A 23,404-nucleotide genomic window follows, 5' to 3' on the forward strand; every position below is an offset into this window, starting at 1 on the left:
TTCTGCTTTGTTAACAGCAGACTGGCAGTTCCAGAGACCAATTGGAATAGAGAGTAAAGTAGTAGAGGACAGAGGGACAGGCCGTAGATTATTAGGATTGGTCTGCCTCCAACGTACAGTGCGTGATTTCTGAGTGTTAGTAGTAATAGTAGAGATTTGAAAGCACATAAGTGAGTACAATTGTCCTAAACAAGTAGATGAGAACAAGCTGTACAAAGAGTAAAGAAAAGTAAAGAAAGGGCAGGAAAGCAATACTCAAGTGCCTTGTCGGTGTCCTTGCTCGGTGGAGTCGCGCAGGTAGAGTCGATGGTCTTTACACTCGTCGGTCTTCACACGAGGGCTGCCGCGGTGACCTAACCAATTTTATACTTGCCTGAGTACTCGTTATTGAATTCAGCTGGCCACGCCTTACTATTTAGCAAACCGAAACTGGAAAGTCCCGCGATACGCACGAGAACAAACGCGACTTGAGCACGTATTTACCACGGTAAAACACAGTAAGTGAAACAATGTTTCCTAGCAACGACAACCGCACTGAAATCTAATGAGAAAACAAGTCAAAACACTTACAAACTGCTGTCCTCTTCTGCTGCTCGACTGCTTCTTCTAGCAGCAAATATACTTAAGTATATTTGATTGTGCTAAAGTGCAGGTATATTTCAGGTACACTTTAAATATCTTGCATTAAAGGACAGATATTATTCAAAGATAATACAATCCTCATCAATAGTGACATTAAAACACATTTTAGGCATTTACACACATTTTAGAAATGTGCATTATACACAAGTACCACTCCAAATAAAGTTTAATTATAATTTTTATATCAGTAAGTCTCGAGTGATATGTCAGTAAATATGTTAATAGATTTGAACTATACTTAGCATAAAATAAATATTTTTTTTAAAGATGTTATTTTTCATTAGGGTGTATATATACTTTATATATATATACTGTATATATAGCTAATTCTTACCTCATGTTCTTAGTTTTGATTAGAATTCATCACAACAAAATCTTTCAAAAGTTGAAATATTTCATTGCACCCAAACTCAAATGGGATCCGCATACACAGCTGCCTCTCATACATACAAATAATTAATAATAAACTATGCCATGATTTTTTTTTTTTTGCATGTTTCATTGATGTGTGGCTGACAAATATGTATCACATTTTTCATATTATTTTATTACTGTGTCCAAATGGATAGAAAATTTTATATGGAACTCAAATACATAAACCCTAAATTTAGGCCTAAGTATTTTTTGAGTGTAAAGCCCTACTGAAATTTTTTCAAGATCCGAACCCAGACTCTCTCCTTCATTGGAGACCATGTGAGCAACTTCTGTCATATCATCAGTGTGTCCAGAGAAACATAATGTCAAAAACAGTGTACAGCGCACTGGTAACATCGCTAACTCTTGTGTTGTTCTAAGGTCTCTGCAGGGTAATGACATCTCTGAATTGCCCGATGGGATCTTCAACGATGCTGCATCGCTGTCACATCTGTGAGTAAAGGGTCCAAACAAATGCATGTGACTAAATATACAGAAAAAACACTTCACAAAATACTGTGTATGACAAATCTGAGCACTGAATATACTGCACACTCACAGAAACAGAGCAGCACATCCGGTCTGTTACATCTGCTTTGGCCTAAAGCTGTAATTTAGAGAGCCGTAAACACACATAAGCTCTTACTGGTGTCTTCCCAGGGTTTGTGCTCTGGTGGTCAGTCTGTTTGTCCTCAGATCCTTTAACCATCTTCACATGTTACCAGCGGCTGCTCGGTGTGAGACCTAGACAGAACGAGTGTGAGCTAGTGTGGCCAAACGCTGCCGGTTATAAAACAGATCTAAAATCACATTGGATGAAGTCACCGAAGCTGATGGAGAGTAGCTGATACACACACACACTCACTCACTCACTCACTCACTCACTCACACACACACACACACACACACGAGGCGCATCACTCTGAACATTCTGTTCTGGCAATAGGTGATTTCTGATTTTTACAATCTATTGTTAACAGCCTACAGTTATTCTAATATGTCACATGTTATATTATGTTGCAGAATAATGAATGATTATCAGTACTAAATGTTATTATCTATTGAATATTGCTGCTGCTAAATGGCATGCTTTATGAAAGCATTAAGCCAAGTGAGAGTGTGGGATGCAGGGATTTTACCATGGACATTTTACTTTACAAATCCAAACTTCATGAGGGTGAGACATGAGGGTGAGCAATTGATGAAAGGCTTTTCATTTTTGGGTGAACGATCCCTTCATTTCTGGTAGAATCACTGTAATACCCAGCCTCTCCTGCCATTTGTCTTTACTTTAGGGGAGTTGAATAGAATTCAATCACGCTTTGTTTGGCAATTTATGTTTAGGACGTCGACAGCGCCATCTAGCAGTAATGAGGATGTAATACAGTACATGGCCTCTCTGAAACGTCTCCATTTTCACGATTTCTCTTTTCCTAGAAGACATATTTGGCTTCCTTGAAGATATAATGTTCCATCAAGTCTGGCTGATCAATATCTAAAAAGTTTGTGAATATTAATCAGGAAGATAAGATTTTCTTATCAAAGTGATCAAATGTTGTGTTTGCAAAAATAAGTGCACACTCCTGAAAATATATGTTTAAAAAGCAGGTGCAAGTTAAAGGCAATTTTAATGTGAGTACGTTGAATCAAAACAATGACTTTAGGTAAGAAAAGAGCAGGTAAATGCCAAACAAGTTTCTCAGAACTAGCAAAGTGACTGTTTCATCTCTCACAGTAATACACAACATGCAGCAGAGAAATGCATGGCTGTTGTTGCACAGATAGGGATGACATTTTTCAGGTTTTATTAAATATGCGTTTGAAAAATGTCAGTTTTTCCATGAGTTGGTATAGTGATCATTATGAAGTAGAAGTATATCTTTATGTTCAGAGGTGATGTACTCATTTATGCTGTGTACTGTACATTATACACAGCCAGGGTTTGTTCAGATGCATGCCTTCAAATGCATCTCATTTTGGCTGTCTACAAATCTGCCTTTGTTTGATCTCAGGGCGATTGGTGCGAACCCTTTGTACTGCGACTGCCGCCTGCGCTGGCTCTCCGACTGGGTGAAAACTGGCTACAAGGAGCCTGGCATTGCACGCTGCGCTGGACCGCATGGCATGGAGGGAAAACTACTGCTCACCACCCCGGCCAAGAGGTTTGAGTGTCAAGGTAGGATGCATGAGTGGAATGACGGTGAGACACTAAAAGCTAAAGATAAATCCATCAAATCCATGATTGTGACCCTTGGGCCGGTTGCACCAGCTAGACATAAAAAAGCTGGGTGTACGCCCTACATATTTACACCTGTTGCACCAATTAAAACTACGATCAGGCACAACTACGACATTCACACTGCAATGGCTACAACTACTAATATAGAACTGAACTGCTCAAGACATTATACCAAGTGAAGCCACCGCGCCATGATTTCATTGAGTAAACATTATCTAAGAAGTCCGTGTTTTTATATGTGAAGTCTCCCTGCACATCCTCATGACAGATTTCATCAAACAAACATTAAAAACGAAGGCGGCAGGTTAAAGTAAAATATAATGAATGTAATACAATGCTTCTCTCTAGAGTTATTTTTTCTAGCTGACTATCGAGTTTATGCACAATGAGGTAAATGTGACTTTTGTGACATTGTGTGTTTTACTGACGTCTTTCTGTGGCTGAAAAAAAATATCATTTATGGTTTGTATTTTGTGATATAACTGACAGAATTTGAAAGCTGATACTTTATTTCTGATTAAAAGTAACGAAGCACAAAACGTACTGCGATTATTGGATGGCAGGCACGCTACAAATAACGAATGGTTTATAATTGAGTCTCAGATGTAGCACTACGCCGAGATGGTGCAACGAGTGTACATTTTTACGCACGACTTAAAGCGCATTTTATGTCCAGCCTAGTCTTACAACTGGGTGCAACCGGCCCCTGGACCACACAACCAGTCATAAGGGTCAATTTTTTGAAAAAGAATGAATGAATAAGCTTTCCATTGATGTATGGTTTGCTAAGATAGCACAATATTTGGCTGAGATGCAACTATTTGAAAATCTGGAATCTGAGGGTGCAAAGCGGCAGGTTAAAGTAAAATATAATGAATGTAATACAATGCTTCTCTCTAGAGTTATTTTTTCTAGCTGACTATCGAGTTTATGCACAATGAGGTAAATGTGACTTTTGTGACATTGTGTGTTTTACTGACGTCTTTCTGTGGCTGAAAAAAAATATCATTTATGGTTTGTATTTTGTGATATAACTGACAGAATTTGAAAGCTGATACTTTATTTCTGATTAAAAGTAACGAAGCACAAAACGTACTGCGATTATTGGATGGCAGGCACGCTACAAATAACGAATGGTTTATAATTGAGTCTCAGATGTAGCACTACGCCGAGATGGTGCAACGAGTGTACATTTTTACGCACGACTTAAAGCGCATTTTATGTCCAGCCTAGTCTTACAACTGGGTGCAACCGGCCCCTGGACCACACAACCAGTCATAAGGGTCAATTTTTTGAAAAAGTTTAAACTGCATCTTATCAGGTTCTGACCATGCATGATGGTTAAATAAAAATCTTTGTGTGCTTCACATCTCATCAGATCTCTTCTACAAGTCTTTGCTCTGTGAGAGACACACTCAGTTGTGCGTCCTTGTAATGTGGATGATTTTTGAGGGACTTCTATTGTGCGTCTGTCAGGGTCATGTGCAGTGAGGGTTGTGTTTCTGTGTGTGCAGGTGAAGTGGACGCTGCTTTACTAGCGAAGTGTAACCCGTGCATGTCGAAGCCCTGTCTGAACCACGGCAGCTGCGAGGCCGATCAGACGGACGGCTACAGGTGTCGCTGTTCAGAGGGTTTCAAGGTGAGCACACAAAACACATGAGCAATGTGAATGCTGACAGATGGACGTGAAACGTTTACATATTTCCTTTCACGCACAGGGCAAGAACTGTGAGACGCCGCTCAACGCTTGCGTCAGTGAGCCCTGTAAGAACGGAGGAGCATGCCACATGTCCGGAGAAGAGGATGAAGGCTTTAGGTGAGTCTCAACATCTTTTGAAAAAAAAAAAAATCTAATTCAAATAAGCTGCAATCCTGAAATAACACTGATATTTCTTATTTTTATCTTTTGCTTTTGGGGTGAAATATGACTTGGACTCCTTCATGAAAGTTCGAGCCCCATTTAAAATGATGCATGTGTTTTCTCAGCTGCTCGTGTGCTGCAGGCTTTGAAGGCCCCACATGTAACATTGACATAGACGAGTGTAAAGACAATGACTGTCAGAACGGAGCAACCTGCATAGACGGGATCAACAATTACTCCTGTTTATGTGCCCCTTTTTACACAGGTACACGTTACTACTTACTGAACACATTATGCTTTTTTCTTCATCAAAACTACACTTTATTTCGATAGTCCACTTTAGGCATTCTACTACCTACAAGTAACTTTGCAACTACATGTCAACTGTTATAGTTAGAGTAAGTTGACATGTAGTTGTAAAGTTAGTCAGTAGTCAGAATGTCTGACCATCAAAATAACGTGTAAGCAGATATTAAGCAGACAGTCTACTAATACTCTAATGACTGCTGGCTGACATGTAGTTGTAAATTTACTTGTAGTTAGTAGAAGGTCTAAAGTGGACAGTTTACAGTATGTGTACTTACAATGCACTTAACTAAGAAATAATATTACTGGGTAATATAAGGTAACTGCATGGGGTAGGTTCAGGTTTATTACCTAGTTATTCACTATAATAAGTACATACTGTAGTATGTACATGTGGAACAGGACTGTAAAATAAATTACCAAATTTTTGGTTACACTGTATTTTAAGGTGTCCTTGTTACAGTGTAATTATACATTTATGTACTGAGTAATATTTGTAAACTACATGTACTTACTATATGGTTAGGATTAGTGTTTGGTTTGCATGTAGTTATGTAAAATGTATTGTTGTTATAATAGTAAGTAGATGTAACGTGTAACAAGGACACTTTAAAATAGTGTTACCAAATTTTCTTTCCTCTCAAACTCTTGTAAGCACATTGTTATTCCACCAGACTTACAGATTGCACTGTTTGTGTGTGTAGGGGAGATGTGTGAGGATGTGGAGGACATGTGCGCTTCTACTCGCAGTCTCTGCAAACACCAGTCCACCTGCTTCATCACAGTCACTGGCCCAAAGTAACCACATCTCCTTTGACCTAGCAGCCTTGTTATTACCCAGATGATCAAATCTTTTTTTAAAGAGCTGTAATGTTGTGTACATGTGTGTTGATCTAGGTGTATATGCGCACCTGGTTATGTGGGTGATGACTGCAGTGTGAACTATGACGACTGTAAGGACCACAGGTGTCAGAATGGGGCACAGTGTGTGGACGAGGTTAACGGATACTCCTGCGTTTGTCCCAAGGGCTACAGGTCAGTTCTATACACCAGTGTATTTACATTTTAACATCCTTTTGCTCACCGGTGAGCAATTTCTTAGCGAACCTTAATCGCACCCTGCCACATCGTGTACTTTGGAGATTCTTGTGATGGAGGTAGTGATGGGAGAAACGAACCTTTTCAAAGCTTCGACTCAATTGAACCATGATTCACTGTTTCGAAGCGCTCGAAACACCACACGCTGCTGACTCCTGCTGGTCAAAACTGTGTAAATGCAACAAAAACTCTTTTTACAAACCCAATGCAAATGCTTTCTTAAAAGTATAATATATTAAATGCAATCAAAATAATAAAATAGCATTAAATATGAAGTGTCTGTATAATGTGTTTTTAAAATTATTATTAATTCACAGGGCTTGTTTTGTTTGTTTTATGGAGAGCTTAAACAAGCCAGTAAGAGACTACAACTCATTCTTTTAATTACACAAATGTCTCATTAAAAATGTTTACAAATCGATGAAACTGATCCGAGATCAGCGACGATCAATGGTTCGCCGCTGGGAGGCGAGCTCAATGAACTCGCATGATTCACAGAGATCGCTGCCCAAAGGCAAACTATTGAAATTTCGAAATGTTTTGAAACAGTTATGATGTAACGAAGCCGAAACGTTTTGATACGCGCTCTGAACCACTGTTTCGAAACAAATGGTTCGCAAAGGTTTCGCAGCTTCATGAAGCAGTGTTTCAAAAGCGGCCATCACTAGATGGAGGCAGGGCCGTTTCTAGGCATAGGCAAGCTAGGCGGTCGCCTAGGGTGCCACCAGCTGAAGGGGCGCCAATGAGCGCACGTACTGGCACTTTTAGCAGGGTTGTGATAAAGAGTGGCACGGTCACCCTGAAATATGACTGCCGCCCCCACTGGATCCCCCAACATTATTGGGCTAGAGTACTGTCAATCTGACGATGCCTGTATGCCACTAGATCAGAGTGCTGTCAATTGCTGCCTGATTGTTGCATGCAAAGTTTGCATCTGGAGCGATCAACAACGCCATTAGATCAGTGGGCTCTGTCAGTGCTTTGGCAAGGTAACACTTTTTTTTTGCCATGCAATAAAGCTAAGTTCAAAGGCCAATTTAAAATATTGGTACAGTAAATAAAGTGCACAAAATCAGTATTTTGATTAGGCAGTATTTGTGGCACTTTTGTGGCACATTTGTCCAAATATTTGTGGCAGATTTGTCCAAAAGGTGTGCGTTTTTTGCGCCAATGCATTGTTAAAGGATCAGCGTGTCATGTAATATATTCCCATATAAACTTAAACATCCAATTACAAAATATTTGTATAGTAAAATTCGCTAATTCACGAGATCAATACATCCTTTATTAGACCGCTTTGTCGAGTTAAATGCATCCTTACGGAGGTGTCGAAATGCTGAATCAATTCATTCACTTCCAACAGCGCTTAATAGGAGGCAGAGCGTCACGTTATTTAAAGGGGACGTTAACGCGTTAACGAGTAGCAAATGATTAAGTAGCTGCATTGGTTACTTTTATGCCACTGATAAAGCTTTTATATGTAGTTTGGGGTAACAAAGGGGTTTTATAGGTTTGACTGAAATAATAATGCAATAACTGACAATTTAAATCAATGTTTCAAGAAACAACAACAAAAAAATTGAACAAAAAACAGATAAAGACAAAAAAGTAGCCATTGATAATATCTAAACAATATGTAGTAGTATAGTATATAGTATCCAAATCAAAATGTAATAAAATTAATTTATGTGTAAATTATGTGCAATGTCTTAGCCACTAGGGATTGTTACATAGGGCTATACAGGCATCTAGTGGCAACACAATGATATTACAGATACTAAATTGTGCAAAATGTTTATCTTGCCAATTTACAAATAATGCATTCAGATTTGTGGAACTCAATGCACTGAATCTCCACAAATTAGTGTCGTTACTATGACAACCAATTTGAATGTGACAAGCAACTGGTGTCTGAAAAGAATTATATATATATATATATATATAATTTGGCAGGGGCAATAGGGATTTCGCCTAGGGTGTCAAATTGGCTAGAAACGGCCCTGGATGGAGGTATAAAGTACTCGTTACCCAGGCGGAGATACTGTGGAGTGTGGCATTCAGAGAGATTGCCCTGCCACCTCTTATTATTGTCAGCCATCAAACCTATGAGACACAGACAACACTCCAGCAGCCTTTAATTCTGGAGGGATTTTATCTGACTCAGTAAGTGAAGAAGTTGAGGATTTGTTACGTGTGCTGACATGGATCTGTACGCTGAAGTGCACTTTCCATCTTACTCGTGCATCTCTGTAGGATGAATGGCTTTTGTTGTGGTATTCCCCATTCATAAGTCATCTTGGATAAAAGTTGTCTCAGAAAGTTGAGCTTTTGCTCAAACACTCAACTCTTACTCTTTTTGTACTCACCATTTTTACATTTCTAGAATATACAGATGAAGGTCATTTTTGGGAACTAATTGGGCAGTAGGTGATTGCCATGATCCTAGGTGGCATTTTCTCACAATTCATCAAGATACCTGAGGTAATCTTACCTGAAATGTAAACTATCAGTGGGATATATTCATTACATACAGTTGTGATAAGAAAAAGTATGCATTTTGGTTATACAATTTGATTTAATCTTCAACTAATTCACAACAGTCAAAGGACTTCAAAATTGTTGATGTGTCTATGATATGGAAAACACTAAATAAGAAACAAGCTGTTGTGACTTAAAGCTCAGATCAAATTTTATGACGAGTTCATGCAGAAATCCAGTTAAATCCAAAGGATTCACTTGCTTGTTCCTCCAAATATCTTTACATAGTTTTACTGTTTAAGAAACAGAATTTGAATTAAACAAAAGTACACAAAAGGCATATTTTGTATGTTTATTTACCACAATCATAACTAGCTATGCTGCTGTTAATAAGGTAACAAAATAAGTGGCACTGATGCATGTCTTCCAAACTGCAATGCCCTGCAATCTTCAGAGTAGTCACTACAAAATAGACCTGTCACGATTATGACAGTTCGATTTATAAATAATTGTGATTATCAAGTTAATTTTGTTTATGTCTGTTATAGTGTACAACACATACACCTTAAAAAGCCATTTATTTACTGAACTTGGAATAATGCAAATGAAATGAATGATCTCCTTTCAGGCATTGTACAAATAGACATACAAATGTGCAGTGTTGGCGGTATTCCGAGACCAGGCTTGAGACACCCTGCTTAGATGTTTCCTTTATTTGACACATAAATTCAGGTCTTGGATCACTCTACCACTGAGCTAATCTGTAGAATGAGGTGTATTTAGTTTGCATTGGGGGTCCTCCAGTACCAGGACTGAGAAACACTGGCCGAGGGCAACACCATCACTATCAGGGCTTTCAGCAGATGTACACAATACAACACTTGTGAAACAAGCTCACAAAGTTGCTGAGAATTCTGACCACCTATTACAGTTTTTTTCAAAATGCTTACAGTTTTTTAAACTATGGCTCCATTTCTCAAAACTCTACACACAAAACCACAAAACACACACACACACAACATACAAAACGTCACACACATCTTGCAAAAGCAAACACTTCTTTGAAAACTGTTTTAACTCATCTATAAATGGTATTTTTGCATAGTAAACACACAAACATAAAATAATTCGCCACATACACGCCGAACTACACAGATAGATAGATAGGTAGATACAACAGATGCATATTCAGTGTGTGTGTGTGTGTGTATGTGTGTATACATATTTATATATAAACACACACACACACACTGAATATGCATATAAGCCAAGTCAGAAAGTCAGCTTTATTTATAAAGCGTTTTGTACAATATACATACAATGTAAGCAGAAATGCAATGGGGTAAAAATAATTTATTTCTAAACAAAAAAAAAAAAAAGATTTTTGATTACTAAGTGAACAAATGATGTATAAGTGCTTTCACACATAATCACTGTGTGTAGGTCATCAGTAAATGAGTGTGGCATTAGAATGGCAGTGTTTCCCAATTTAAACAAAAGAGCTGTTAGTTTCGAATGATGTGTGTAATGTAGAGAACTGTGTTTAGAGTTCTGCAAATAGTTTGTTTTACAATATCAAACTCAGTTTAAAGCATGCAATGTGCTTATAGTTTTGCAGACTTGGTCTAAAGATTAGGTGTATGAGTGAATGGTTTCACTAAGTGGGGCTCAAGTATCACTTTTAGTGTCTAAGCAATTTTTAATAACTGTAATAACTTAATGCCCAAGACCAGAGGAGATGAATTACCTTGAAAGCATTTCAAGTCAATTTAGAATAAAGCTTGCAAAAGTATGTTTAGTTCTCTTTCTAACATTCGTTTGGTATCTCACTATGGGAACGCCTCAGGCGTGACTGAACGCGGAAGCACCAATAATACCACGTCTGCCAACCATGGCAGACCAATCGCTGCAGCGGTCAGGGAGTCCCGCCTCTCTGTATATAAACCGCAGCTACCTGCCGTTTCATCGTTTCTCGCTCTCTTCCCCGTGGAAGATTTTCGGAAGCTGTCCTCAGCAGACTTCGGGAATTATTTGCTTAACCTTTTAAAGATGGAGCCGCAAGGTAACGTCCCAAACGCAATACATTCCTAACGTTTGATGAGTGACTTCACTTAGAGTGAGATAACTAACGTGTCAAGGTGAGTTTTCTGCTCTAAATTTTCTATTTATTTGGGGCACTCACCACGCACCAAAAAGAAGGAAAAGGAGAGCTCTCTATCGCAGCACAGCTCCGTACTAGTTGTCACGTTGTGGTGGGCTTACCGTACGAAGAGTGTGCAGGCTCCATGGCAACTGAGAAAGAGCCGGAGAGCCCCGGAGGAAAAGGTCGTCCTCCCCATCCGTGCGCTTGTGGAATGTGGATTTCTGCTAAGGATTCACACGGCATCTGCATCTCCTGTTTGGGTGCTAAACATGCTCAGGCAGCTCTGTCAAACCCCGAGGGCTGTCCTCTCTACGCGACGTTCTCAGTTAAAACCTGAGAGCGGAGACTCCGCATGGCAGTAGCTGGGAAGTCGGACCCATGCCTCTCTGCTCAACCCAGAGGAACTGATGGATTGCCCACAGGCCGTCAGCTCGTGGGGAGAGATGATGGAGATGGTGTCACCCGTCCTTCCCCCGCTGTTTGAAGATCTGTTAGCAGGAGAGGAAGATGACGATGACGAAGTATCGTCGACCATCCTCGAGGATGAGGATGACGATGATGAAGATGCTATTCTTCCCCCGAATCAGTCGTGTCCGCCGAGTGTACAGGATGAGAATTCACCCTCCCCTCTACAGACGGACATGGATCTACTCGAGGTCTGTTGCAGGGCCATGGCTAGACTGTCGATCGACTGGCCATCCCAACCGGCAGGTCAAGGGGCTGAAAGAGACCTGTATGATGGAAAGAGACTTCCGTCACGTCTCCCTCCGGCGAGGCAGTTTATTTCAACCATCCCGGCCTGTGTGGCTGAAATGAAGAGGTTTTGGGACAGGCCTTTTTCCCACCGTGTACCTGTCAAGGGCTTCTCGAGGCTGGATGTTCAGGGAAGGGAGGATTTGGGAATGGTGGATCCTCCCCCCCTGTAGAATCATCTGTGGCGAATCATTTGCACCCAAGTCGCAGGGCAGCGCTCTCTGCAGAGCCTCGCTGCCAGGGAAAACAGAGCGCTTCGGCGCCTCCTGTTTTTCAAAAGATCTATAAGTTATCTGCACTGGCCGTTCGTGCTTTGAATGCGACGTGCCTCCTTACAGCCTATCAAGCCGAGTTATTAGAGGAGATGGGGCGTCAGCTGGACTCCGGATCTCCCAACCCAGCGCTCTGGGAGGAGATATATGTCATCGCAGATTTAAACCTGTGCACATCCCGCGGAGCAGTTAAAAGTTGCGGTTGGAGTATGGGCTTAGCGGTTGGGGGAGAGAGACTGCTATGGCTGGGTTTGTCAGGCCTCTCTGACAAAGAGAAAGTGGAGATTTTGGATGCCCCTATTGATCCAAAGGCCAAGGCTGTGTTCAATGGAGTGGTAATTTCAGTGGCCCAAGGGGGAAGCAGCTCAGGTTTTAGAGGAAATATCCTCTTTAATGAGAAAAGGAGTGATAAGAGTGATTCCAATTAAAGAAAGCCACATAGGCTTCTACTCCCGTTATTATAACACTTCAGAAAATACAAATTCAAAATGCTTTCGCTCAGAATTTTGTGTCAAAGTATTCGTCAGGGAGACTGGCTCACCTCAGTGGACCTCCAGGACGCATATTTTCACATAGATATTTTTCCTGCTCACAGGAAATATCTGAGGTTCGCTTATCAGGGCACAGCATACGAGTATATGAAAATCCCCTTTGGCCTTGCTTTAGCTCCCAGGGTTTTCAGCAAATGTTTGGAAGCGGCTCTGACGCTGTTAAGGAATGGAGGGGTCAGAGTTTTATCATATCTGGACGATCTGCTCATCTGCGCGCCATCCCCGCGGCAAGCAGAGAGCGATACGTACACACTAGTGACGCATCTGGAGAGATTAGGTTTCAAGATAAACCAGATGAAGAGTTGGCTAACTCCTTCAAAGGAAATAGTCTACTTGGGTCTCAGGTTGAATTCAGTGATGTTTTGAGCTTTCCTATCAGAGGAACGCATCAAGACATTTCACAGCTGCCTCTCCCTTTTTCAACGAGGGAGATCAGTCTCTTTCAGAATGTGTCTTCGGCTACTGGGTCTGATGGCCTCAGCAGTGTCAGTGGTTCCCCTGGGACTGCTGCGAATGAGGGATTTTCAGAACTGGACAGCTTCATAGGGCATTCGCCCCAAGAGCCGTCTCGGCCGCAGAGTGCCTAAACAAACACCTCGGAAAATACAAATTCAACTCACCAGAATGCATGAGCGCTCTCCGTCATTGGAGAGCCCCATCTTTTCTCAGGACAGGATGTCATCTGGGTCCTATTGTATTGAGGAAAGTGGTGACGACAGATGCATCTCTCACGGGCTGGGGGCGGTGTTTGAGGGCAGAACAGTGAGATGAGTTTGGTCTCCTGCACTGAGAGAGAAGCACATACATTTTCTAGAACTACTGACAGTGTTACTAGCTCTGAGACATTTTGCATTTTCTCAAGAATCATCATGTATTGGTCAGGACGGACAATACAACGGTGATAGCCTACATAAATCGGCAGGGAGGAGTTCGTTCTCACAAGCTTCACTTGTTAGCGAAATAACTGATTATGTGGAGCAGCAGGACCCTCCTGTCCAACGGTGATAGCCTACATAAATCGGCAGGGAAGAGTACGTTCTCACAAGCTTCACTTGTTAGTGAAATAACTGATAATGTGGAGCAGCAGGACCCTCCTGTCATTATGCGCGACACATGTTCCAGGAATAATGAACAGGGGAGCAGATTTACTGTCCAGAGGGAATCCTCTGTACGGGGAGTGGAGACTCCACCCCCAAGTGATCCTCATGGTGTGGCATAGATTCGGCCGGGCCGCCATAGATCTCTTTGCATCACACGAAGACGCGCAATGTCCCCTGTTCTTCTCTCTGGCCGGCGACGATGCACCATTGGGTGTGGATGCTCTAGCCCACGAGTGGCCAGACGTGTTACTTTACGCGTTCCCTCCGTTGAGCCTGATCGAGCCGACACTACAGAAGGTTCGGGAATGCAAACATGTAATGATTCTGATCGCGCCATACTGGCCGGGGAAACTGTGGGTTGCGGAGATTGCGCAACTGCTCTACGACCAGCCATGGCCGTTACCCAGCACGCAAGGATCTCCTCAAAGGGCAGAGCCTTTTCTACAGTTAAGGTTTATCTATCTCATCATGTTGGTCTTAACTCGGGTACTATTGGCCAACACCCTCTCATCTGTCGATTTATGAGAGGGGCACGTAGGCTACACCTAGTATCGAAGCCGCTGGTCCCGCCTTGGGATTTGTCCGTGGTTCGAACGCTCTCTCAAAAACCGCTTTCGAGCCCATTGATAACATTGCCTTGAAGCTGCTCGCTTTTAAGATGGCTCTGTTACTTGCTCTCACTACAGCAAAAAGGGTGAGTGAGCTACATGCTTTATCAGTTCACTCCTCATGTATGATGTTCGCTCCGGGGGGTCGAAAAGTAACTTTTAGACCTAACCCGGCGTTTGTGCCTAAAGTGTTTGATCACGCTGGTGCAGTTCAATCAGTGGACCTGCTAGCTTTTCATCCACCACCTTTTTCATCCCCAGAAGAGGAGAGGTTACACAGTTTATGTCCGGTTCGTACTCTGTATACGTATGTTCAGAGAACCCGCACACTTTGTAAGAGCAATCAGCTATTTGTCTCGAGGGCTGACTCTTACAAAGGAAAACCTATCTCGTCAACGCCTTTCTCACTGGGTGGTGGAGGCTATCGTGTTATGTTACAATAATGCTAATATAGAGCCCCCAAATAGGACTACGAGCACACTCTACTAGAGGTATGGCTACATCCTGGGCCCTGTTTAGAGGCATTTCTATTCAAGAAATTTGCGTGGCAGCCAGCTGGTCTTCTCCACACACATTTGCTCGTTTCTATAGACTGGATGTGACAGAACCCTCTCTGGCTTACTCAGCCCTGGGAGTTTTCACCTCCGTCGGGAGTTATGATTCAGATAATAACCCACTCATTCTTTAGTCTGCTTCATCAGCATATCGGCAATATGGGAGTTGTCTATATCCCATAGTGAGATACCGAACGAATGTTAGAAAGAGAACGTTAGGTTACTGACGTAAACCCGGTTCTCTGGTAACATGAAGTGAGGTATCTCACAAACATTGCCCTCCTTGCCTGTCCTGCACGGAGAAGAGATATGCGGAGAATGATGAAATGGCAGGTAGCTGCAGTTTATATACAGGGAGGTGGGACTCCCTGATCGCTGCAGCAATTGGTCTGCCATGGTTGGCAGACGTGGTGTTATTGGTGCTTCCGCGATCTGTCACGCCTGAGGTGTTCCCATAGTGAGATACCTCACTTCATGTTATCAGAGAACCAGGGTTACGTCAGTAACCTAACGATTGTCGTTCCTGAAACTAGAGAGAAGTCTGGTAATATTTAAATTTATTGTCCAAACAAATACTGCCAGACAGAGTTTGCAGAGTTTAAAATAATTCACAATTTTAGGCCCCCCTTGTATCACCACCTTACTGTGGTGGAGGGGTTTGAGTGACAGCACACCAGAGAGCTGTGTTGTCCAGAGCTCTAGCACTAGCTCTAGGCAAATTGGTCCCTGGTGATATGCCAGACACAGAGTGTTCCATCTCAATGGAAGTTAGGCTGCCAGACAAAACCAGGAAACCCAAACACATTGTGAGGGTGAACTGGGAATGTTTGGTGAAGACTCTTGTCCAGAAGACCTTTCCACCTTCAGAGGTGCTATTCCTTTTTCCTGAAGGAGGCTCGAGACATGAATGAACGAATGAATGAATAATGCATTTATATAGTGCTTTATTGTGTATTGTTGTACACCCAAAGCACTTTACAGTCATGTGGGGTGTCTCTCTTCAACCACCACCAGTGTGCAGCATCCACCTTGATGCGACGGCAGCCACAGTACAACGGCGCCAGTGCGCTCACCACACACCAGCTACAGGTGGAGAGGAGAGTAAGTCATAGAGCCAATCAAGTGGTTGGGGATTATTAGCAGGCCATGATTGACAAAGGCCAGGGGGACAATTTGGCCAGGACAAATTTGGACAATTTGGTTACACCCCTACTCTTTACAAGAAGTGCCATGGAATTTTTAATGACCACAGAGAGTCAGGACCTCAATTTAACGTCTCATCCGAAAGACGGTGCTTTTTGACAGTATAGTGTTCCCGTCACTATACTGGGGCATTAGGACCCACACAGACTACAGGGTGAGCACCCCCTGCTGGCCTCACTAACACCAACAGCAACCTAGTTTTCCCAGGAGGTCTCCCATCCAGGTACTGACCAGGCTCAACCCTGCTTAGCTCTTTAACATGGAGTCTGAGTGGACAGATTGGTAGACACAGGAGGTGATGAAGGTGATCTGAAGAGATGATGATGAGGTGATCTGAAGAAAAAGGTCTATCAGGAGTGTTTAACCTTGTGGGGTGATTCGGCTGACTGGTCTGAGCCAGAGACTGCGACCACAGTAGTTATGGAAGCAAAAATTTGGGTGTGGGAAGAGCTCAGAGACACCATTGCAAAGTACTTTTGGTCAGCCTCAAAGAGGTTGTGGCAAGCCATCAAATGGCTGAGGCATGGGGAGGCATGGTCTGCTCCAGGCAATTGTTTATCAGGACCAGGAATTGCCGAGATATTGTCCGGAGGTGGAAGGAACACTTTGAGGAACTTCTGAACCTGAAGTAGATGCCTTAAAAATAAGGAGTCATTGTCCATTCCCTTGGCCGACCCCTGGATGTTGTTGGGCTTTCATGGCTGGTATGTCTGTTCAACACTGTATGGGGATTAGGATCAAGAGATCAAACTTCTCAGCCTACCATGGAAAAGCCTATGCCAGTGCTGGATAGATCTCCGCAAGAAGATAAACTCTTCTAGAGGGGGCATGAGATTTTGCTTAGTTTTGATTTGATTTTGCTAAGTGTTCTGTGGACTTGAAGAAGGTCTATGACTCCATTACCCAGGGTTTTTGTGGGCGGTACTATGGGTGTATGGGGTACCTTTTCCTGCAGTCTGTCTTATAGATGCTCACTCCAGCAGAAGAACATGCATGACAGAGAAAATCAATTACTATCAAAAATGACCTGAAACATTTTGTCTACAGTGGACAGCTTTGTGAAGTCCCATCTACTCCACGCTCTCTCTGTGACCTGGCCGACTGTCAAAACAATGCCCCCTGTGTGGAGCGGGGGGGCCATGCACTGTGTCAATGCCTGGAAGGGTTTGGTGGACCACGCTGTGAAAAGTTGGTCAGTGTCAACTTTGTGGACCGAGACTCCTACCTGCTACTGAGTGACCCGAAGAACTGGCCTCAGGCTAACATCACATTACAGGTATTGTTATTGTATATCATCTTTCATATGGCTTGCAGCATACAGAACTAGTACATTTAGTAGGAGCGCTATATAACAGGTAACCATTGTAGCGATAAGATCCATTTCTTGGCATTGACAAACTAGGTGGAAAATGCGGTCAGATTTGTTCTGTTCATCTACAGATGATAGATCTATTTTGGTTCTGTTCTCAGGTGTCCACCGCAGAAGACAATGGCATTCTTCTGTACAATGGGGACAATGACCACATTGCTGTGGAGCTTCATGAAGGTCATGTTAAAGTCAGCTATGACCCTGGCAGCCAACCAAGTCATGCAATCTACAGGTGATCTGGAGTTTAAGATGTAATTTTTTAATTCAAATTGAATGTTGGCATGCAGGGACATTATTAATTATGAAGATGACAAATCACTACATTTCAGCTGACTACAAATGAAACATTTATGAAGCTTCAATACAATTTAAATTTTACATCGGATATCTTTCATGTTTGTTTTACACAGTACTGAGACCATCAATGATTATTCAAATTGAATGTTGGCATGCAGGGACATTATTATGAAGATGACAAATCACTACATTTCAGCTGACTACAAATGAAACATTTATGAAGCTTCAATACAATTTAAATTTTACATCGGATATCTTTCATGTTTGTTTTACACAGTACTGAGACCATCAATGATGGTCAGTTCCACACTGTAGAACTGGTGACCTTTGACCAGATGGTGAACCTTTCCATAGATGGTGGTATCCCAACAACCATGGACAGCTTTGGGAAAGTGCAGCCCTTGAGGGGAGAAGCTCCACTATATGTGGGAGGTAGGAGTGAACCACGATTATCTGCCTGTCAATCAAAACTGTCAATCACCACTGTGAACTCACCTAGACATGATACATCCTAGAGGAGCCACTGTCCTACACAGTTTAGCTCCAGCCCTTATTAAATCCACCTACCTGTAATTTTCCAGTAATCCTGAAGACCTTGATTAACTAGTTCACATGTGTTTGATCAGAGTTGCAGATTAACTTTGTATGACAGTTGACCTTGAGGAGCAGGATTTATAGAACTCTGCCATATATCATTAATGGTAACTGAATTTATGTGGCATCAGTGCCCTGCTACACGTGTACCACTGTTTTTTCCCCAACTCTGCTTTTACATAATCTTCTCACTGAATCAGGCATGCCGGTCAGCGTCCACCCCACAGCTCCCCGTATCTGGCAGATCCAAAACGGCTCCAGTTTTCACGGCTGTATTCAGAACCTTTACATCAATAATGAGCTACAAGACTTTACCAAAACCCAGATGAAACCTGGTGTGGTGCCCGGATGTGAGCCCTGCCGAAAGATATACTGCCTCCATGGCATTTGCCAACCCAACACTGCCATAGGCCCCGTATGCCACTGCCAGCCCGGATGGAGTGGGCAACACTGTGACCAGCCTTCGGCGAACCCCTGCCTGGGCAGCAAGTCAGTCAAATTCTTGAGGTGAAATATGCAGAGCAGACCGAGGCGCAACAAGTAATGCTCTAATTCCTTCATTCGTTTTACACAGGTGTGTCCATGGGAGATGTATTCCAATGGACACGCAGTCGTATCGCTGTGAATGCCAGGAGGGTTTTCATGGAGCCCTGTGCAACCAGCAGGAGGAGCTCTTCAATCCATGCAGAAAGCTTCAATGCAAACATGGCCACTGTCAGTTATCTGACACAGGAGATGCCTACTGTCATTGTGAGGTGGGCTACAGTGGAGAGTTATGTGACAAGGGTAAGAAAACATAAGCACAACCCTTCGGGCGTATGCTCATTGTCAAGCATTCTGTTTCTGATGAGATAAAGCATAGATAGCTGCGGTACTACTCTGGTGTTGTTCGGTTATTTTAGACCGAAATTTTTTTTTGGAAATTTCGGGAAAAAATCGGAATGTACGAAACTCAAGAGACTTTTATGGCAGTCGCTATGTGAAAAAATTATGGACTTGATTTCGAAAAAGCTAAATAGATTATGCCTGAAAACACAGTAACTCAGTTACTAAGTTATATTCAGTGCTACACAGCACTGAATATATATGGCTATACAGCCATCTAATGGCTACTCCACGGTATTACAGGGGATTTTCTTGATTTATCTCCACAAGGTGGAACAAATCTGCCTCAATTTAATAATTTTAAATACTTTTGCTCTATTTTTAACTTTAAAAAGCTTAAAATTATATATATTGTATACAGAAAATAGCTCATAATTTAGATTTTATATATATATATATATATATATATAAAATTTCTTTTTTACATTTTATACAGAAAATAAAATAACACCAACTCTGCTGAGAGGAAAGGCAAGCGAGGTGGCCCTTGGCTTGTTTCAGCCCAAAAGCAAGAGAGTAGTCACATATTAGAAGAAAATGATGGTCTTTTTGACTCTCTCTGCAGTGCAGGGCGTGTATTTGAGCACATAAGGCTCCAAAATGGTGACGGAAGGAACATCCACATTTCCACCATGCCTGAATAAAACTATATGTATGATATATCTGTGTGGAAGAATACATCCTCGAAGACGTGCTGGTAAAATAAAACGCGTGAAAAACAAGATGTGCATGGAACGACATGCTGTCTTACCAGATATTTCCAGTCATTTTTTGTTATGGGTTGCGCATGGGACTCTTATGTGTCCCTGACCCAATTCCACTGCAAATATGGCATCCTTAATAAACGACATGGGGGCCAAAAAATACCCAGCAGCCTTCCATGTGAACGTGTGAAGAGCTCTGCGGCGCTCCTGGTGCCATAGTTATGTTGTTGGAGGGGAGCTTCTTTACTATATCTTGACGAGATAGCTGAAGAAAACGAAGTCCAATAAAAGGATCCATTCAATCTATTCCATACAGTGTTTGTCCCTCCATTACCTCAAACAGAGAACTCTACAGAATGTAAGGGAGAGCTGAAGTCAAGCGCTAGCTAGATCTCATCACACCGTTTTCTAAGATGCATGCTCGTTGTCATGTGATGTCTGGATTGTGGTTAATATTAGTACTGCGGAGCAGAAAATAGAACATCGCTTATCGAAACACTGCTAAATATGCAACGCCACTGCAGTTTTTATATTGGCCAGTGTTGAAACTGTTTGAGGGGTACAATATGACTATGGGTTATGACCACAACACTGTACACACCTCTTAGAAGTCACAATTCTCCCGTCTCCCGCAACACTAACGATTTCCCAGAATCCACCATGTTCTCTTTTTGATTCCTTCAGTATTACCTCTGCAAGCTACTGCGTTCATGAAGGTTTGCGAATGGCCACGAACATCGTCCTAGGATTAAAACATAAGTGCAGTTTGGCTTATTTCATTTAATTTCGGTGGGTGTTTATTTATTTTTTTCGCGTCGATTTCCTTTTCCTAACTCCCTAGACCTTCACTTTATACAGAAATGCTTAACAGATTCTAATATATATTTGTATTTCATTTTGGTATAGTATTTTTATATGTTAAAGAATAAATTTGTGTTTTCGGGATTTTACTATCAAACGGCAGTGTGAAATTCGGTGACTTTTGGTGTTTTATTCGGTCATTGCTTATGCAGGCTACAGTGGTTCGAAACTGGCCAAAAGCATAGATAATTATTAGAAGATGTTTTTGTGTGTACAATCTACAAATCAGCCACAATGCGAAAAAAAAGTGCACAGCAATGAAGGGGTGACAAAATTATGCCTGAAAACACAGTAACTCAGTTACTAAGGAATACACAGCACTGAATATATATGGCTATACAGCCATCTAATGGCTACTCCACGGTATTACAGGGGATTTTCTTGATTTATCTCCACAAGGTGGAACAAATCTGCCTCAATTTGTGTTTTCGGGATTTTACTATCAAACGGCAGTGTGAAATTCGGTGACTTTTGGTGTTTTATTCGGTCATTGCTTATGCAGGCTACAGTGGTTCGAAACTGGCCAAAAGCATAGATAATTATTAGCCTTATTGTAATAGGAGCCAGTGTTGATTGTTTTCGAAGTTTTTTTTTTTTTTATTGTAAATGTTGTCTTCCATGTGAATACCACATTTAATTCATTTAAAATTTCTTTGTGATTGATTTTGTAATTATTTATTTTAAGACCTTTCCAGATAGAAAGCTGAAATTTCATTTAAGAGTACGCTGATTTTGAGTTGTGAATAAAGCCGAGGAAAAAGAGGTAATTGAGACGAGGCATTTAATAAGGGTAGCTACCATCCAGTCCTCATATTAAAGAGCAAGTCAATAGCCCCGGCCGCTACTAGCGGTTTCTGTGATTAAGCGCAGACCAAAAGAAACGACTTGCTTATGATGAGAACTAAAATTATGGACTTGATTTCGAAAAAGCTAAATAGACGTAAAAAAAAAAGTCACACTTGTGTTGTTCTCGGACAAAAATGACTGGCATAGGAAATGAATGGGAAACAGGCAAAAATACAAAGATGTTTTTGTGTGTACAATCTACAAATCAGCCACAATGTGAAAAAAAGTGCACAATTCATTAAAATGTGTGATTATATGAGTGTCTATGTCTGCTTTATCAAAATATTTGGTTCTTGGCACATCTGATCCAGTGCTAATTTTGACAGCAAATTTTGATTTAGTTTTAGTCAGTCTTTTGTAGTCATTGTTATTTTTTTTATTTCTGTTTTGGTTATTTTAGTGCATCAAGGTAAGCTAAAGCTTATAAACTAAATGAAATAAAATAAGTTTTTTTCAGTATATGTGTTTTAGATATTTCCTTTTTTATAGAGTTTTATAATTTCAGTTAACATTTATTTTATTTCAATTAATGAAGACTATTTTATGGTTTTAGTTTTAACTATAAAAACCTGATGCTAGTAAAATGTATTTATTAAACACTATTTTGAATAATGTTCTTAGTCTGTCCATCCTGTGATGGGGAATCCCAGACAGAAGCTACAATAGTTGATAATTAAATTAAATACAGTTTATGTACCCAAAATATCAAGAATGACCAGGAAAAAAGCTTGAAATACACTGTGACTCTTATTTTGAAATGTCTGCATTGTTGACTGTGCAAGTTCAGATGATGAGGGAAATAAAATATGCATTCTTACAACCGTCTAAAACATATCACCATATAAATATCGTATAGTAAACATTGTCATAATTCATCAACATTAGTTCATAAGCAATCGCTTGAGCTTGTAGAGCGCGCAACAGCGCCTCGTTTTCCCGCGGTTAGATCAGAATGATGCAAGTTACAATGATGAGAACGATGCAAATGTAGGTAACTACCACACTGACCGAGTCTGAATGGATATCATCCCAAATCGTCCTTCCCTAACATTTTCATCTGAAAAGGCAAAAACAACAACAAAAACAATTAAATTGTGAATTATTAATTATTCACTCTACGTAAATGTATTTCCTGTTGTATACATATATTAAAAACATATTAAAAACACTGAATATTTGAGACCATAAAATCATTCTAAACAGAAGTGATAGAAACTTGTGCATACAGTATGTTCCTATGTATGTCACCCTCTAAAAGGAGGAACAAAACTCTATAACGGTAGACTGAAAATATTAACTACTACATACTTAAACGTAACTTAAAGAGTTGAATTAAGAGTGAAAGGGAAAAAGATGCGATCTTATGAAGAAGTTTGGGACAAATTTCTCATCTATGTGCAAAAAGAATGAGGCTTTATTGAGGCAACCTCAATCACTTATAAATACAGATAAGAAAAAGGCACATTATTCAGGTTACGAAGCCACTTCAATTAGCTAAAATTATTAATTGTTTTAGAATTGTGGATCATTCCTTAAATAATATCTGGTTCAATAGTTCAAGCTGTTGTAATAATAAGCTATACAATGTAACGGTCAAACAAACAAGTGAGTTATTGGGTTATTTAT

General features: G+C 41.1%; 1 protein-coding gene across 1 annotated transcript in view; it reads left to right on the plus strand.

Moving 5' to 3' along the window:
• LOC107753728 (slit homolog 1 protein-like) overlaps positions 1-20,817 on the plus strand; it is an 81,680-nt gene extending 60,863 nt beyond the window's left edge. Inside the window, exons 26-38 of the mRNA XM_016569942.1 lie at positions 1,438-1,509; positions 3,069-3,232; positions 4,810-4,934; positions 5,014-5,111; positions 5,282-5,421; positions 6,167-6,260; positions 6,360-6,497; positions 17,270-17,498; positions 17,693-17,823; positions 18,166-18,320; positions 18,683-18,971; positions 19,057-19,268; positions 20,756-20,817. Coding sequence (XP_016425428.1) covers positions 1,438-1,509; positions 3,069-3,232; positions 4,810-4,934; positions 5,014-5,111; positions 5,282-5,421; positions 6,167-6,260; positions 6,360-6,497; positions 17,270-17,498; positions 17,693-17,823; positions 18,166-18,320; positions 18,683-18,971; positions 19,057-19,268; positions 20,756-20,817 — 1,909 coding nt within the window. The remainder of the gene's footprint in view (positions 1-1,437; positions 1,510-3,068; positions 3,233-4,809; positions 4,935-5,013; positions 5,112-5,281; positions 5,422-6,166; positions 6,261-6,359; positions 6,498-17,269; positions 17,499-17,692; positions 17,824-18,165; positions 18,321-18,682; positions 18,972-19,056; positions 19,269-20,755) is intronic.
• The last annotated feature ends 2,587 nt before the right edge of the window (positions 20,818-23,404 follow it).

Source organism: Sinocyclocheilus rhinocerous, unplaced genomic scaffold, assembly GCF_001515625.1.
Source record: "Sinocyclocheilus rhinocerous isolate Xijiao unplaced genomic scaffold, SAMN03320098_v1.1 scaffold3824, whole genome shotgun sequence".
NCBI classification, from domain to species: Eukaryota; Metazoa; Chordata; class Actinopteri; order Cypriniformes; family Cyprinidae; genus Sinocyclocheilus; species Sinocyclocheilus rhinocerous.